Here is an 18,810-nt window from a genome sequence, read left to right on the forward strand (position 1 = left end):
CGTATGTATTTATTTCATTTTATTAAAAGTATCTTATATATGAATGTAAAAAGAATGTATGTTAACATCTGATAAATATCACGGTATATGTATGGGGGAGAGTTTGGAAAAATAAAAAAATATTTTAAAAAAAAGATCTGTCCCACTCCTGCCCAGGCCCCCACAGGCACCCTTGAGACGAACGATGTAGAGCTGGCCACGCCCACCCAATAGGCCACACCCACTCCATCCACGCCCAGTAGGCCGCACCCACCCTGGCCGCAATCCCCCCCCCCAAGGGCAACCGCAATTCTGATGCAGCCCTCAATGAAATTGAGTTTGACACCCCTGTCTCAGGGTTTCAAATAAACTCATTTTATTTAATATCTGTATAAAATACTGGGGAGGATTATCTGAGTTGGCGGATTGGCACCATAAATACGTCACAGTTGTTCTTTCCAGGAGAAGAACACTCTACACCAGGGGTCCCCAACCCCCGGGCCGTGGACCAGCATGCCAGCAACCGGTCCGCACAAACAAACAAAGCCCCATCTGCGGGATGCAGGCAGCACACAAAACCACACACTCTTTCTCCACGGAAGCGGTCCCTGGTGCCCAAAAGGTTGGGGACGTCTGCTCTACACCTTCTGCTTTTTTTGAAACTTCAATTACGCCATAAGGGAGACTTTTGTCATTAGAGACATAAATAGCCCGAGTGTTTCCGAGTATCCTCTGAATAGCTTAGCTGGCAGCGTAGAGCTTGCGTCAGCTCTGTGATTCATGCTCCCATAGCATGTATTCCCGTTGGCCATGAGCACTTGAGTCCAAGCGATGTTTCATGCATCGCTGTCTTTCGATTTCTTGGTAAGCTAGTCTTGAAAACGTTTCAGGAACTTCAGCCAAGCCAAAGAAATAGGGTCCCTTCCAACATTATTTATTTATTTATTTATTTATTTATTTATTTATGAGACTTATATACCGCTTTAAGTGCAAGCACTCTCTAAGCGGTGTACACCAGTAAGCAATGTATATATATATTTACATTGCCCCCAACAATCTGGTCCTCATTTTACCTACCCCGGAAGGATGGAAGGCTGAGTCAACCTTGAGCCGGTGAGATTTGAACCGCTGACCTGCTGAACACAGTCAGCTAAAGTGGCCTGCAGTATTGCACCCTAACTGCTACGCCACCTCGGCTCATTAATATTGTTGTTGTTGTTGTTATGCATGATAATAGGAATTTGTCTCTGGTGCATAAGCTCTCAGTGTCCATACAAACCACAAGTAATAAATCACACATTGGGAGAGTTGGGGGGGGGGAAAGGACAGTGAATGAGATGCTTCAACTCTCCATTAGTTCATAACCCCATCTTATTTTGAGAATGTGGATTTATCTTTATTTTTTTTAAAAAAAAATATTTATATCTTGCCTTGACTATTTTTACAGATAACTCCAGGCAACAAACAGACCTTCCTTCTCCTGTTTTCTCCACAACCACAATCCTGTGAGGTGGGTTAGGCTGAGCAAGAGGGACTGGCCCCGAATTACCCAGCCAGCTTTCATGGCTAAGACAGGGCTAGAATTCACCGTCTCCTGGGGATTGGCCCAAAGTCACCCATCCGTTTCTAAGATGGGACTAGAATTCGCATCCTCCTGCTTTTCTAGCCTGGCGCCTTCCTTAACCACAAAAGCAAACTGACTGACTGACTTGGGCCTGTATAGTGTGGGGAACTTGTGGCTTTCTCACTGTCGCTGAACCACAAATCCCAGGATCTCTCACCACCGGCCATATTAACTCAATCTGCTAGCATTTCAGACAAATGGATGTCCAGTCTCTTCTTAAAAACTTCCAGGGTTGGAGCGTTCACCACTTCTGGAGGCAGGTTGTTCCACTGGTTAATTGTTCTCACTTTCAGGAAGTTTCTCCTTAGTTCTAGGCTGGTTCCCTCCTTGATTAGTGTCCATCAAAATAACAGAATAACAAAGTTGGAAGGGACCTTGGAGGTTATCTAGTTCAACCCTCTTTACCATTCTGGACAAATGGCTGTCCAGTCTCTTCTTAAAAACTTCCAGTGTTGGAGCATTTACTGCTTCTGGAGGCGGGTTGTTCCACTGGTTAATTGTTCTCACTGTCAGGAAGTTTCTTCTTAGTTCTAGGTTGTTTCTCTCCTTGAGTGGTTTCCATCTGTTGCTTCTTGTCCTGCCTTCAGGCGTTTTGGAGAATAGCTTGACTCCCTCTTCTTTGGGGCAGCCCCTGAGATACTGGAACACTGCTATCCTGTCCCCCCTCGTCCTTCTCTTCATTAAACTAGACATGCCCAATTCCAGCAGCCATTCCTTACACGTTTTAGCCTCCAGTCCCCTGATCCTCTTTGTTGCTCTTCTCTGCCCTCTTTCTAGAGTCTCGACATTTTTTTTTTTACTTTGTGGTGACCAAAACTGGATGCAGTTTCGTGGAACTGGGGTTGTACGTTGAGGATGGTCTGAATCTTGCAAGTGTGGCCTTACTGAGGCATCGTAAAGCGGTATTAACACTTCACCTGCTCTCGATTCTACCCCTCTGTTCATGTGGCCTAGCCCTGTGTTGGCTTTTTTTTTTTTTTGGCCAACGAACACTTCTATTTTCATCGACAGCGTGGCAGTTAGGACCAAAAGGAATAAAAGGAAAGGGGATCGTTGGCGGTTATTCCTCTACGCGCTTGAAATCCGGCTCTTCGCTTCTGCCTGGCGACAGGTTCAGCTCCCCATCGAGTTGTGTGGGCAGGGTGTGGGCAGTGGGGCCCTTTTTTTTCTTGATCTTCCTGAGCCGTGCATAACTCACCACAGGGAAACCCACACCGAGCAGAGCTGGAACGCGCCAGGAAACTGACTCAAGCTGATGCCTTTTTCTCTCCCCCCCCCTTTTTTTTTTTTTGCATCAGCTATTGTTACCGCCGCTGCTGCTGGTGCTGCTGCTGCTCCTGCTTTGACCCGGGACGTAGCTGAAGGTCCTGAACTCCAGGGGTGCTTTTTGAAAACCAGCTTGCTTGCTTGCTTGGAGTGTCTTCGCTCTTGGAGGTTAAAGATTGTCATCCGCTAAATTTAGGAAGGAAAAAAAAACCCACAACATTTTGTCTTTCCTTGATTGCCTTCTCGCGAACACAGACTGCTACCAACATTTGCAAGGGACTTTGTTCAGCAGCCTCGATCTGGTAAGTTAGTTTCTTTCTTTCTTTCTTTCTTTCTTTCTTTCTTTCTTTCTTTCTTTCTTTCTTTCCTTCTTTCCTTTCTTTCTTTCCTTTCCTTTCCTTCCTTTCTTTCTTTCCTTTCTTTCTTTCTTTCCTTCCTTTCTTTCTTTCTTTTCTTCCTTCCTTCCTTCCTTTCTTTCTTTCTTTCCTTTCCTTTCCTTTCCTTCCTTCTTTCCTTCCTTTCTTCCTTTCTTTCTTTCTTTCTTTCCTTTTTTCCTTCCTTTCCTTTCCTTCCTTCCTTTCTTACTTTCTTTCTAATAATAATAATAATAATAATAATAAAGTTGGGAGGGACCAACCCCCTGCTCAGGCAGGAAACCCTACACCATTTCAGACAAATGGCTGTCCAGTCTCTTTTTAAAAACTTGTTGGAGCATTCACAGCTTCTGGAGGCAGGTTGTTCCACTGGTTAATTGTTCTCACTGTGAGGAAATTCCTCCTTAGTTCTAGGTTGCTTGCCTTCTTGATGAGTTTCCATCCGTGGCTTCTTGTCCTGTCTTCAGGTGCTTTGGAGAATAGCTTGACTGTCTCTTCTTTGGGGCAGCCTCTGAGACATTGGAACACTGCTATCATGTCCCCCTCTTCCTTCTCTTCATTAAATCTCCCCTCATCCTTTTCTTTCTTTCTTTCTTTCTTTCTTTCTTTCTTTCTTTCTTTCTTTCTTTCTTTCTTTCTTTCTTTCTTTCCTCTTTTCTTTCTTATTAATGATAAGCTTCAATCAGTGGTGGGATTCAAATATGTGAACAAGCAGTTCTCTATGTGGATGCCACTTCCGGAAGTCCATTCTGGGCCTGGGCAACAAAAAATTAGCTACTGGTTCTGCCGAAGTGGTGCAAACTGGTTGAATCCCACCACTGGCCTTAGGGTCACCCGTGTAACACCCCTGTCACACAACCTGCAGTGGTGGGATTCAAATATGGGAACAACCGGTTCTCTGTGGGGATGCCACTTCCAGAAGTCCATTCTGGCCCTGAGCAACAAAAAATTAGCTACCGGTTCTGCCAAAGTGGTGCGAACCGGCTGAATCCCGCCACTGGCTTCAATGCTCCTGTTGAAATCAATGGGGCACATGAAAGAGAGTTTTTTCTTTCTTACAATTCATTGTAATTACTTCTGAGCAGAGAAGCCACCCAACTGTGACATTCAGGGTCCCGAAGAAATAAAGTTTGGCAAGGGATGTTCTTATTAATTCAGTAGACCACTATTTCCACGTGGAGAAGACCTTGAGGATGAAAATCACAGAATCATAAAATGTGTGGGGTTGGGGAAAGTTCTAGCGTAACCCAATCTTAACCCCAAGATTGGGTTAGGTAGCCCAGTCCTTTGCTTGACATGGGACGTTGGTTCCCCTTATCCAAAGGAAAAACGTGTTATTTGGTGTACATATCTCTACACAATCAGTAGATTGGTTTATTCTTAGGAAAAGAAGATGTTGCGAAAAAATCATGAAGGCAGGAAGAGAGGTGAAAATCATACGGATTGCCAGTAGCGGCAATATCATAGCTGGGCTACAAAGTCGGGACAAACACTAGATGACAAGAGAAAATTCTCGTTCTTTGCTGTTGGCGCACGATACGTGACAACACGTGCTCAGATTTAACCATAGTTTCAACTGGTAAACTGAGTTTCCTAGACCAAGTTAAATCCCAAAATGCTAGAGAATACTTGGAAGCCAGACACTCAAAAAAATAAAATAAAAAAATCAGCCACCAACAGGCACATAAAGGGAAACAACCTTTAGACTTAATTCGGAACAGCAGTGGAAAAGCCAACAGGACACAAAAAGACCAAGGGCCTCCTGGCCAGCAATCAACAACCACATAAGCAGAGATTTACACCAGGATTAACCCCTGACAATCAATACCAGCAATACCCTAATCAAGGAACTACCAGCTGAGATGAACAATCAAACAGTAAACAACAGGAACAATCAAGGAACTGCCAAAGAGCAACCCCCACCAACACTGATAATCAGGGCATAATCAGAAAGCACTCCCCTTCCTTTCTAGCACTGAAGATGTTCCCTAGTTGGGTCATGAAACGTCTGCAAGAAAAGCACCCAGCTCAGAGAGCAACGAGGACCCTGCAGTCCTCCTCCTCTTCCTCCTCTTCCTCCTCCTCCTCCTCCTCTTCTTCTTCCTCCTCTTCCTCTTCTTCTTCTTCTTCTTCCTCCTCCTCCTCCATCTCTCCAGTCCTTTCTAGCACTGACAATGTTACCTAGTTTGGTAAGGAAATGTCTGCAAGAAAACAACCAAGCTCAGATATCCCCAAGGACCCCACAGTCATTCTCCTCCTCCTCCTCCTCCTCCTCCTCCTCCTCCTCCTCCTCCTCCTCCTCCTCTTCCTCCTCCTCCTCCTCCTCCTCCTCCTCTCCATAGCATCAATCTCCCTTCTAGCACTGAAGATGTTGCCTAGCTGGGTCATGAAATGTCTGCAAGAAAACCACCCAGCTCAGAGAGCACCAAGGACCCCCCCCCCCCAGTTCAACCCTGACCTAAAAATATTCTCTTCTATGGGTCTTTGCTATCATCTAATGGTCATTCAGATTGCAGACCAGATCTGACAGCTCTAAGCAGAGAAGGGAAAGAATGCAATCCTTTAAAGGAATGGGCCTTCAAAGGTTTATAAAAGCTAGAATTAAGGGGGGGGGGGAAGCCACAGGCAGGAACAGCACGTGACGTAACAAATCTCACACTTGTATTTTTAACGCAAAGTGCACCTATTTTATTACAGTTTGTGAACATGTTTAAAAAAACTGAGGTTCTTAAGCAAACGTTCGCCAACCATTATTTGAACCCATTCATGAAGCTGCACACGACAACAGATATGATACAATTCTGCCAAAATGTTAAGTGTTGTCTATTATCGTTTTAGCTTTCCATATGAAATGGTGGCTTTGCTTCCAATGGCTAATGCAGACCTAGGCCACGTTTTGCATCTAGCCCTGCAGCAGGTTCACTGAAGCTGATTAGAGTTAATGGATCCAAAGGTACTCAGATCGCCCATTGAACCGGGGGACACAGAACCCAAATTTAATCAGACCAGACCAGGGGTTTAGTTCTAGCTAAGATTAAGCCTAGGTTTCCGCCAAAGGAAGTCAAAACAAATAATAGGTTTTAGTCTGAATGATGGCCGACTTACAGGAGTAGCTGCTGGTGAAAATGAGGCATAAACTTCGATCACTTGCTAACAGATTGTTAAGCAGGACTGGGGGAAAAGAACACATTATGTAATTGACACTAGCTTTACGTCTTTTTCCGGGTATTTCCAGAGGAAATGGGACTGACAGGATTTCGATCCAGGTAGATGCCCAATTTTGAGACAAAAATGTGGGTTTCTTTTTTACATCATTAATGGTAATATATTGCTATGGTAATGGTATGGTAATGGTATGGTAATGGTAATGCTATGGTAATATATTGCTTCGTTTTGTTTTGTTTGAATGTTTAATTTATGTGTTGGCCTTCGGCTGCAATAATAAATTGATTGCAATGTGGTTTTGGAGTCGCTGGTGATAGCCAGGCATGAGAACACAGGCAGAAAGTGGGCAGCCTCGTTCATCAGAACAGAAGCAACATTCAGAAATGGTACGTTTGTGGATTTTTGCTTCAAAAGAGAACAAATGCAGGCTGTCACTCATATCTAGCAGGGACTGTAGGCTTGGAAGGTAATTATTCAGGTTCTTTGCAAGCAGCCTAGGAAGAGCTCTTGACTGCTGTTTGGACAGTATTCAAATTCTCTTGACACATCATGGTGGAACGAAGCGGAAAACCCTAACCAAATTAGCATCAGATTCAGGCCGAATGTGAAACCACGCTCTGAAACCAAATTCGGAAAAGGCCTATGTGCACTGTTGACACATGGGTTGCTTGCTTAACGTTATTTCATGCTGCTGAGGATCAGATGAAAGAGTTTCCCCAAGGCTCTTTATCAAGGCATCTCTGTGACCAAAGGTGCTCTTTGTGAATTCCGGCTATATCCTGGAGGACGGGGAAATCTAAATTACCTTTAGACCAGTGGTTCTCAACCTGTGGGTCGGGACCCCATTTGGGGTCAAATGACCATTTCACGGGGGTCGCCAAACAAGGCTGTCTGCCATTTTTTCCCCCTTTTCTTTGGCCACGCCCCTGGCACCCGGTAATGTATAAGTGGTTGGGGGTCACCACAACATGGGGAACTGTATTATGGGGTCGCGGCATTAGAAAGGTTGAGAACCACTGCTTTAGACACTGCTGACCTCGCAGGAGTTCCAGATCTGAGTGAAGAAAAAATCCAGACAATCACTAGAGGGCAGCAAAGAGTTTGCTGTATACCTCAGTTGCCACCCTAGTAATCCACTGCATCATCATCATTATTATTATTATTATTATTATTATTATGGTTCATCGCACAGTCAGCCAGAGGTTCAGACTGGATTTGGCATTTTGTCTACCTATCGAGTCCTTACCCAGGACCTGGGATAGGCAGATGTGGATGTTTGATGGTATTACAGATGTCGTTGCAGGATGGAAGCAGTTCCTAGTAAGGCCACCTTTTGCAATTGACTAATGGCGAATTTGTCAATGCCGATGATGGTGTTCAAGTGGTGCTCCAGTTGTTTTGGGATTGCACCCAAGGCGCCTATTACTATTGGTACTACCCTTGCTTGCTTTTGCCACAGTCTTTCTATTTCTATTTGTAGATCTTTGTATTTTGTGATCTTCTCCAGTTCTTTCTTGTCTATTCTGCTGTCTCTAGGCACTGCCACGTCCACTATCCAGACTTTTTTGTCTTTCTTATCGACAATTGTTAAGTCTGGGGTGTTATGTTGCAGGTGCTTGTCTGTTTGAATTCTGAAGTCCCAGAGCAGTTTAATTTTATCATTTTCTATGACTTTCTCTATTTTATGATCCCACCAGTTTTTGCTTACAGGCAAATGATAGTTTTTGCAGATCTTCCAATGCACCATTGTTGCTACTTTGTCATGCCGCTGCTTGTAATCAGTCTGTGCAATCTTCTTGCAACAGCTTACCAGGTGGTCCACTGTTTCTTCAGCTTCTTTGCATAGGCGGCACTTACTGTCTGTTGTTGTCTTCTCAATTTTGACTTCTTCTTCTTCTTCTTCTTCTTCTTCTTATTATTATTATTATTATTATTATTATTATTATTATTAATATTAATATTTTGCAACCAAATTCTGGCAGCCCTTGGTCGTTGTAATAGAGGCATTCTTCAACTTACAACAGTTCGTTGAGGGATCATTCAAAGTTACAACGGCGCCGAAAAAAGTGACTTATGACCGTTTTTCACACTTATGACCATGGTGGCACCCCTCCCTCCTGTGGTCATGTGATTTACGTTTGGATGCTTGGCAACTGACTCACGTTTATGACGGTTGCCAGGTCCCAGAGTTACGTGATCCCCCTTTGGCGACCATCAGACAAGCCAAGTCAACGGAGCAATGAGATTCGCTTAACAATGGGGTTACCTACTTAACAACCGAAGTGATTCACTTAACAAAAGTCATAAAATGGGACAAAAAGTGATTTAAACCATTTTCTCACTTCAACAACGTAAATTGTGGGCTCTGTTGTAGTCATGAGTTGAGAAGTTTCTATAGGAGATTTCTGATTCAGAATCTGGGGGCCAAGTTGTCGAGTGAGTTAGCTGGCCCTGCAAGAAGCAGATAGGAATGACCGCCAGTTTCCAGTTTACAGCTGGGCGAGATGCAAGGTCACTGGCATAACAAGCCATGAGCAACATAGGAGTAGAATACCTAGTGGACTGCCTAGTAGTTGCTTTAAACTTACTCCTTCCCTAAGAGCAGGTTCATCGGGGAGCTCTTCCTGGGGTGGCCCTGACACGATGGCCATCATCTTGTAGTCCAGGGGGTCTTCAAACTTGGCCCTTTTATGACTTGTGGACTTCAACATCCAAAATATAAATCCATACAGCAGTCAAGATAGTTAACCAAGCGTCAAGAAAAGCCAAGGAACGGGGCCCTTAACACACTCCAAGCCCCAGGCCTGGGTAGACAGTCGACTTTTTAAAAGTCTTGTGAAGAGCCAACAGGATTGGGACCATTTCTAAGTTCTGAAAGGCGGATATTCCACAGTGGAGGGGCCACTGCAGAAAAGGCCCGTTCTTTGGTGAGTTTCCCTGAAATTTGGAAGTATAGGACGCTAGCCTGCTCGCTAGCCCCACATGCAGCAAGACTCAAAAGCTGGTCAGTGTGCGAGCCCTTGTTGCAAGCCACAATGCCTTGGCCTACTGCAGCAATGACGGTTTATTATGAAACCAAGTGTCTAGAACAGGGATGTCAAACTCAATTTCATTGAGAGCCGCATCAACATTGTGGTTGCCCTCGGGGGGGGGGAGGGTGTGTGTGGCCAGGGTGAGTGCGGCCTACTGGGTGGGCATGGACAGAGTGGGTGTGGCCTAATGGGTGGGTGTGGCCAGCTCTACATCGTTCGCATCAAGAGTGCCTGTGGGGGCCTGGGCAGGAGTGGGACAGATCTGAGGGTTTCTGGCAGAAGGGGGTGGGACCGGGGCAAGTGCCAAGGCATGGTCCACTGGAAGAGCCTCACTGTTCCTCTCAGGCCATGCGTGGGGGGCTGGATGGTGGCCCGGGCTGCCTGGAGCCCTGGGCAGCAGAGTTCAAATGCCCAGCCTGGCCCTTGGGCACCTGCAGCACCAAGCTGTTTCCAGATGGCCTTGTGGAGCTAAGACTGAATGTGTTTCAGCCTAGATGGCCACCACAAAATTGTACATTGGCTCCTGGCCGGCCTGGGCCAGGGCCAAGGCAGCGGGGGCCGTTCCCTCACTGTTTCCAGGATGGCTTCATGGGCCACATGAAACCTTGTGTTTGACATGTCTGGTCTAGAATATTGAGACATATCAAGATTTGTGACTGTATTTGATATCCTCCGCTGTGCGACCACTCAGCAGAAAGTATGACGCAATTGTTCTTATTGGAACAGCAGCAGGGAAACTGTGCTGGGAATCTGAGAAAAGTGGTTAGTTTGTCGGAGAGACAAAGAAAAAGGTGGTTTTGTGCGTTTGGAAAAAAAAAAAGTAGCTGAGTTAAAATTAATCTGAATGGAACAGACTCAAGAAATTGTAGTGGTTACTGTAAAATTCAACCAGTCCAAAAGTATGTCTTTCGCCCACTCGCACACCATCACACCCTGGGAAAAAGATTTCTCCTCTGCCTCTTGGCTCCTTTTCATCTACTACCCAGAGGTGAGGCAGCCTTAAATTCTTTTTTTTTTATTATTTTTTTTTATTGAAAATTTTTACAGTTTTACAATAAAATAATCCCCCTCTCCCACCCACCCCCTTCCCCGCATACCCTCCCCCCTCCTTCCCAGAGCTGAATACAGGGTTAATAAAAACTAAAAAAAAACCCTTACAACTTAAATAAACATCAAATAATTATAAATACATTTAAAAAAAAACAAAATTTTAAATACTTTAACTCCAATATATAAAAACAAAACAATTGTTCTAATCATTACCTTAAACATAAATTATTCAAAAGCTAAGTAATACTTTTTAATCTCATATTTGTGCTGTATAAAATTCACCCATCTTTTCCACACCAAAAAATATTTCTCTTGCGATTGATCTTTCAAATAAGCCGAAATTTTTGCCATTTCAGATAAATAAGAAACTTTAAGAAACCATTCTTCTAAAGTAGGCAAAAACTCCTTCTTCCAATATTGCCCTATCAGCAGCCTTGCCGCTGTAATTAAGTTCAACATTAAAATAATTTCTTTATCATCACAATCAACAATAATGCCTAACAAAAACAATTGTGGTATAAATTTTATCCTTCTATTAAAAATTCTTTGAATTTTTTGAATGTTCCACCAAATCTTAATCCAAACCTTAAATTCATCAGCTGTGTTATTTCCCTTCTTCCAGCCCTATGGTGTGGGTATTGAAAAAAGGGATGTTGTTGTGTGGGTCCTTTCCAACACAATGTGTGCAGCTAATTTCATGGGAGGGCTGTTTTCTGCCAAAGGAATGGCACTTTAACTCAACAGCAAAAGTTCTTAGAATGGCTGGACCTAACAAGGTGATGGCCCCAAAATGCTGCCTCTGTTTGCTTATGTGAAATGCCACTTCAAGAAGCAACTAAAAAACTAAAATTTCAGTAACTGTTGAGACTTCCAAGATAGAAAAGCCAGCCTCTGGAAGATTCTACTTAGGAACACCCCGTTTGGGGAACCATTCAAATATAAATCATCATCTGAAAGACAATATAAAGGCATTTTTTCTTCTTCTTCTTAAATAACAGCAACGCTGAACGTCGTCTTCACATTTCCCAGAGTCCAGCTGCTGTGTTAGAAATATTAACTGGCGGCAGCTAGATTAGTGATGGTTAAATACTGGAGACGGAATTGGGTTATTCAAAGAAACGAGTGGTATAATAAAATACGGAACATGGCAATAAATGATAAATTAACAACAGGAATTAAATTTTAAAAAAGGGACGATTAAAGCAAATAGTTATAATGCAATATGGGATGCTTTTATAAGAAAACAGTCTTGGTGGAAGGCAATGGGAATAAACCTGCTCAGGAATGTAGGCTGTTTTGGAGGGGATAAGGACACACAATTGAAATATATTGTATATTGTTAGTTGTTATGTGAGAAGAAATAGAGGTAATAAACACTGGTCTCCAGGGGCGTGGGTGCATTGTAGTGTTTGTATTTTTTTAATATTGTTTTTTATTTGGATGTGTATGTGTTGAATGATTTGTATTATTTACATGTGTTGCATTATTTGTATTTGAATAACATAAAATTTAAAAAAAAATATTAACGGGCAAAAATGGATGGGGTTATGTGGAGGGGCTGCGAACAAGGAAGAGAGAGATATTGATAAGCTGGTCACACCAAAGCTTATGTATAGAGCAGTGGTTCTCGAACCTTTTTAATGCCGCGACCCCCAACCGGTCGTAAGTCGAGGACTACTCAACCGGTCATAAGTCGAGGACTACTCAACTGGTGCAGCACCGTTTGCAGAAGGGGACTTTTGGCGGGCTCAGCAGGGCAGAGACAGCCTGGACAATTCCTATTGGCTTTTGAAAGCCAATAGAATTAGACTCTATTCAAGAGAGTCTATTCTATTGGCTTTCAAAAGCCAATAGAATAAAAGGGAGTAGCACAGCTAAGGAAAAGGGGGGAAAAAATGGCGGACTGCGTTGTTTGGCGACCCCCGTGAAATGGTCGTTCGACCCCAAATGGGGTCCTGACCCACAGGTTGAGAACCACTGGTATAGAGTAAGACACAATACGTAGTTAACCAAGTCAGCAGCCACTAATGGATGATGGCAACAGGTGACGGCTATGAGAAGTGCATGGGCCAGAACTGTTTCTGGATGAGTTGAGTTTCTTGATGAATAGGCTCCTTTTCTTGTTTGATTCATCAGTGTCTCTTTTATCGCTTCTTCCCCCTTGCATAAGAAGCCAAACGCAGAGATTCCGGGTTTCTCCTTTCAAATGTTCCTTTTTGCCTACTGTTGTTCCGTACGATAGGTCTTCTGCTCAGGAAGTTGAGCCAAGGAGAGCTTTAGGACTGGAGCCGGTCTTTGATAACCCGATTTCACCATTATTACTTTCACTTTCTCAATCTTCCATCAGCTCTGGCTGGAGTGCAGAGCAATTTTGGGGACGTGACCAAATTATTGTATTTTTTTTTTCAGCAAGGACAAAACCCTCCAGATGTTATCTGAACTAGGGCTTTCATGTGATAATGGCAGCTTTAATGTTCCCGGTGTTGAGCTTTAATCAGGGGGCAGGTGCTGTATGTTGATTTATATTTATTTATGGAATTCAAGAACCGTGGAAATCTATAACATGATTTGGAATTATGGCAGGAGTTGGGTCTCTTTTTCAATCAAAATGTATTTGTCATTCCAGCATAATTGGATATAAGTCATTCTTAAATTTTGACCTTTACTGTCAGGTTAAGCTACAAAGTATTATTCCCGTAGAATAATTCCCATTCAAAAATTGCAATTAAATCCCTTCATAAACTAATTAAGGGCCTTGATGCTTCGGATCACCTTATTGAAAGTCAAGTTTTCAGGAATTTGGCCTGTCTTAAAACTTTGAAATGGCAATAATTTAGTCAAAACTTCTGAGCACAATGCAACTTCCGAATTAGCTCTGCAAGATAATTAATAACTCCTGTATTAGCACTGAAAAGTATCTGGGATTATTCCAAATCTACAGTATTTTTTTTACAGATACCTTTAAGAGTATTGCTAAGGTGAACATTGGATCACTTCCATGCATTTTTGAATAAGCGTTGGAAAGCCCCATACAAACTAGTCTTAAGGAGCATTAAATATATCTTTTATGAATTTGAGATGAGATTAATTCCACATAAGCATACTTGTTTGCCTTGAAATGGGAGATGGCAAGCATATAAATAAGTAAGTAAGTAAGTTAGTAAGTACCCGCTGAGAATTGCCTCAAACTGCGGGATGGGTGGCATACAAATTAATAAACAAATAATGGAAACATTGGAGAATGATGGTGGACACAAACATAAAACAATGAAAGGGACACTCATCCATGGGATCTGGGCTTGTTTATTGCAGTCCTCATCTGGTTGAATATACATATATTTATTCACGTGGTTTGGGAAATGAGAAGAATAACAGGAGGCTGAATTATATATATTTACATTATTTGTGTTTGTATATAATATAGATAGATTTTGCCCCTTTTTTTCCTTTTTTAGTTTTTCTCTTTATTTGCATTGGCCATTATTTCCGCTTAATGTCTGCCTATTTTAAAACAACAAAGAATCTTTTCAAAAGGACATCCATTCTAACTCTTTTAGGTCAGGTTAAGGGGAGGGGCAGAGAACTGATCAGGACAAACATCCGGTCACCTTATTTTTAATTCAGGGATGAATTAAGTACACGTGATTATTATTTAGTTTTTAAGAACGTTTTTCTCTTTCTGTGACTTTAAAAATTACATATCAGTCACAAATGGGGAAGTGCCCCCCCGCAAGTCACTTTGCTTCCAAGCTGTTCAGTTTTTTTAAGTACCTGAGATTGAAAACAGCCACCACCAATGCGTGATGGTGGTGATACAAACTATTCACAAAATTGAGATTTAAGGTGTGTCCGCATCTCTGGACCACTCAGACTTTTTCTAAGAATTCTGAGCCACTTGCGTTGTCTGTATTTCTCACGAAGCAGGAAATGCCTCCTGCTGCAAAGATGACCTCATAAATGCCAGCAAGCAGAAGTCAGGAGAAAAGCCCCAGATTGGCAGCTGTCTACTCTAGGAGATGTTGAAAATCTGTCCTCAAAAGAAAGAGCAGCAGCAGAAGAAAAAAAGTGTCAGTGGCCTCGTATTGGCATCGAGAGCTCCCTGGGTAAGAAGCTACTTTATTTGATTAGCCGAATGGAGAAAACGTAATGAATTTAAACTTTTGCTTTTTCTTTCTCAGCTTGGCCTTGGTGTATGTGTGTGTGTGTATCTATCTATCTATCTATCTATCTATCTATCTATCTATCTATCTATCTATCTATCTTTGGTTATTCGAGTTTTCTCCCGTGTAAAATTGGAAGTGTCTTGGCGACGTTTTGACGAAGTCCCATTCGTCATCTTCAGGCTGGTGTTTTTGGCTTCATGCTTCATTGCTCCTAGAAGCATGAAGCCAAAAACACCAGCCTGAAGATGATGAATGGGACTTCATCGGAATGTCGCCAAGACACTTCCAATTTTACGCGGGAGAAAACCCGAATAACCAAAGACCTACATACAAACACCTGCGAAAACCTGTGTGTGTGTGTGTGTGTGTGTGTGTGTGTATACATACATACATACATACATACAAACCCTACAAAATAAGGCAACTGTACTATAGTTAAGAGGCAACTTCCTTCCACTGAAGCGAAGAGAATAATGGTATATAAAATCCAACTGATGCTGTGTGACACTCACGTTACAAATGTGTACGTGCTCCAGTTAAAATCCTGAGAGGTTGGAAAGTTGCAAACAGGGTACGAGTTGACGGAGGAAGACGTAAACTGGGTTTAAGGATTATCAATTGTATGAAATGTGCTGGAGAATAGGATGAGTTCGGTTAAGGAACCTTTGGGGGAGAAAGTTTACCCAGAGACACAACTAGCGCTAGTTATGGAGTAGTACAATTGTGCCGGTAACAAGCCGGGTTTCTAGTTCAGTTGACAGTTGATCTGCTCTTTGGTTTGGTTTGTGGGTTTGATGTTATCTGAATTTTAAGGCACCTTAAGCAAGAGAAGGCCCCATTCTTAGCAGCAAGGAACAGACCCTGGGGAACTATGGGAAATAAAATAAAATAAAAGGGGTGGGTTTATTGCTCTTTTTAGTGTCAACTGCTTTGGGATCTCAGCTAGAGTTGATCTCTAGCAGAGGTGTTATTATTTCCTCATTAGAAGCATGACTGAGCTATTGAGATGAAAGAAGATCTGGCTTTTTCACGCCAAGTATGTGAAAAATAATGTGACATAGGAGATAATGTTGGATCTTCAGATCTGACTCACAAATTTATTGGGTGATGTTGATCTGGTCACTATTTCATTATCAAAAGGCTGGCCAAGAAGTATCTCTATGGTCCTGTTGTCAATCACTGAAGCCTGCCGTTCAGTTTTTTTTAATAGAGACTAATATCATTTTGGTTGGCAATTGGATCCTAATTTGTCAGATTTATACTCTGCTTTTTCTCAAAGGAACTCAAAAGAGCAGGTGAGTTATAGTTCTTCAGAAAAACAACAACGCTGCAAGGCGGGTTGAATTGAAAAAGCGCCTAGTTTGCTTCCATTGCCAGTTGTGTTTTGAGTCTAACCTTCCCTGAGCCTTAATTCCAAGATCTGACACTCTCTAGGTGTCAGATTGTCAGTTGTTAATTGGTTTGGATTGACGTGCCTCCATTTTAAGTATTGAGCATTTGTGTTAAATCAAGGAAATCAGATCTCTTCACCTATTATCTAGTTAAATATAATGTACACCATTGTGGGCTCCTTCAAGGAGGAAGGCTACATATCAAAAAACAACAACATTGTTCTAATTTGTGCACATGTGTGCAATTGGACTTGTGCAAAAATTAAAACAGGATGGAATGGGGAAACGAGGATTTGCGACAAAAAGACCAACCCTATTCTCTTTCCATTGTAGGAAACGCCGTTGACTCAGTGAGTGGTGGAGCTGTGGGCCAAAGACAGCAGGACGCTTTGATTTTTGGGGGGGGGGGGAGAAATGCCACGCGTCAACTTCGCAAGGTGATTTTTTTTGAGGTTATTTTCGGTTTCCTGCAAAGCATTCCTAGGAGTGGCGTCTTAAGACACTCCACTTGAGATAGAGGACATGTTGGATTCGGTCAAGTGTGTCCTGGTAGGCGATGCTGCTGTGGGGAAGACGGCCCTGCTGCTGCGCTTTATTTCGGAGACTTTTCCGGATGCTTATCGGCCTACCGTTTACGAAAACACCGGCGTGGATGTCTTCCTGGATGGCAGCCAGATCAGCTTAGGCCTTTGGGATACCGCGGGCAGCGATTCCTTCAAGAGCATCCGCCCTCTTTCCTATCAACAGGCCGACGTGGTGTTGATGTGCTACTCGGTAGCCAATCACGGCTCGTTCCACAGCTTGAGGAACAAGTGGGTGACGGAGATCAGGACCCACTTGCCCCGCATCCCAATTTTGGTGGTGGCTACCCAGATCGACCAAAGGGACACAGGCCCTCACAGCACCACCTGCATCAGTCCGGTGCACGGCAAGCAACTGGCTAAGGACATCCGGGCGAAGGGGTACGTGGAGTGCTCCTCCCTAGCCAATCGGGGAGTTCAAAAGGTATTCGAGTGTGCCGTGCGGACGGCGGTGAATCAAGCCAAAAAAAGGTCGAGAAGAAACATTTTTTCGGTGAACGAATGCAAAGTCTTCTGAAACCGGACGGACCTCGGCATCGTTTTCTGCCTTTCGCCTCACCGAATGATTGCGTAGTGGAGTAAATACGAGCCTTCCGTTAGGCACTAAGATGGGCTATTCAACCTTGGCGTCTGGAACTCTCAAAGCAAGGCTGCGGGTTGGATTTCCAGTAGCAAACCTGGGGGAGTATGAGTAGCAAGCCGGAGCCTCGTTTATCTATCATTTATCATGATGGGAATGTTAAAAGAGTTTATTTGCTACTACAAGTTCTGTTGGATTCGTAAAAGGGGCTGCTTTCTACGCCTGAGATAATGGATGGATAATTTATATGGCAGACTTAATAGAAGCTTGGGAACTGAATAGGTCAGGAAGATGTGAAATAAACCAAGCCAATTAAATGTCTTTTTCCTCTAATGTATTGTGGAGATTGGTGTCTGCTAACAATTTTGAACATTCTGATACTGAGAACAATCTTTTCCACCTTTCACGTGTCAAGAGATCAGATTTCCTGGTGGGGAAAACTATAGATCCTACCAGATCATTTTAACTTGGTTTAATTTACACTTTATCTCATTCTGGAAGAATGCTGTATTATCCCGATAGTACTACTTTCAAGCTGCCAGTGTGAAAATAATATATATATTCTATATCCTCTGGGTTAAGACAAGAGATTTCTTCAGAATAGCTCTGGTGCTCCTAGTACAGGGGTAGGCAACCTTGGCTCTTTTATGACTCATGGACTTCAACTCCCAGAATTCCTGAGCCAGCCATGCTGAGGGAAAAGGGAGAGGTTTCCAAGCTGAGCCAGGCTGGCTCGGGAATTCTGGGAGTTGAAATCCACAAGTCTTAAAGTTGCCAAGGTTGTGGACCCCTAATATAGGGCAGGGGTGGAGAACCTTGCCTCTTTTATGACTGGTGGACTTCAACTCCCAGAATTCCTGAGCCAGCATGGCACACCTTTCCCCTCAGCGCGGCTGGCTCAGGAATTCTGGAAGTTGAAGTCCAGAAGTCATAAAAGAGCCAAGGTTGCCTACCCCTGTCCTAGTAGGATGTGGATGGAGACCCACAGACCGTTACTCCTATTTTTAATCACAAATCAACAGAATTAATAATGATGCTTGATGGTCTCTGAGCTTGGATGTTTTCTTACAGAAGTTTATTTATCAAACTAAGGCAGTGGTTCTCAACCTTTTTAATGCCGCGACCCCCAACCAGTCGTAAGTCCAGGACTACTCAACCGGTCGTAAGTCCAGGACTACTCAACTGGTGCAGCACCGTTTGCAGAATGGAACTTTTGGCGGGCTCAGCAGGGTAGAGACAGCCTGGACAGTTCCTATTTTTGAAAGCCAATAGAATTAGACTCTATTCAAGAGAGTCTCTTCTATTGGCTTTCAAAAGCCAATAGAATAAAAGGGAGTAGCACAGCTAAGGAAAAGGGGGGGAAAATGGCGGACTGCGTTGTTTGGCAACCCCCGTGAAATGGTCGTTCGATCCCAAATGGGGTCCTGACCCACAGGTTGAGAACTACTGAACTAAGGTAACATCATTGTCCCAAATGTGCTTTTTTTCAAGATGCAACTGGACTTTCTTGTGGGTTTTTTTTTTTTTTGAAGATGTTTCACTTCTCATCCAAGAAGCTTCTTCAGCTCTGACTGGACTCCTCTTTCAAGCCAGCGGTCCTCTCTG

General features: G+C 43.2%; 1 protein-coding gene across 2 annotated transcripts; it reads left to right on the forward strand.

Moving 5' to 3' along the window:
* Nucleotides 1-2,911: 2,911 nt before the first annotated feature.
* On the forward strand, nt 2,912-17,538 carry RHOH (ras homolog family member H). 2 transcript variants are annotated; one of them, XM_039325274.1, is made up of 3 exons: nt 2,912-3,171; nt 14,412-14,593; nt 16,378-17,538. In XM_039325274.1, the coding sequence occupies exon 3, from the start codon at nt 16,567-16,569 to the stop codon at nt 17,140-17,142; it is 576 nt and encodes a 191-aa protein (XP_039181208.1). In that variant the 5' UTR covers nt 2,912-3,171; nt 14,412-14,593; nt 16,378-16,566; the 3' UTR covers nt 17,143-17,538. The 2 variants fall into 2 exon arrangements, with proteins under 2 accessions (XP_039181208.1, XP_039181207.1); XM_039325273.1 differs by having other exon boundaries at nt 14,415-14,593.
* Nucleotides 17,539-18,810: the final 1,272 nt, after the last annotated feature.

This window comes from Crotalus tigris, unplaced genomic scaffold, assembly GCF_016545835.1.
Source record: "Crotalus tigris isolate CLP2741 ecotype Arizona unplaced genomic scaffold, ASM1654583v1 scf7180000024321.1087588, whole genome shotgun sequence".
In the NCBI taxonomy this organism is placed as follows: Eukaryota; Metazoa; Chordata; class Lepidosauria; order Squamata; family Viperidae; genus Crotalus; species Crotalus tigris.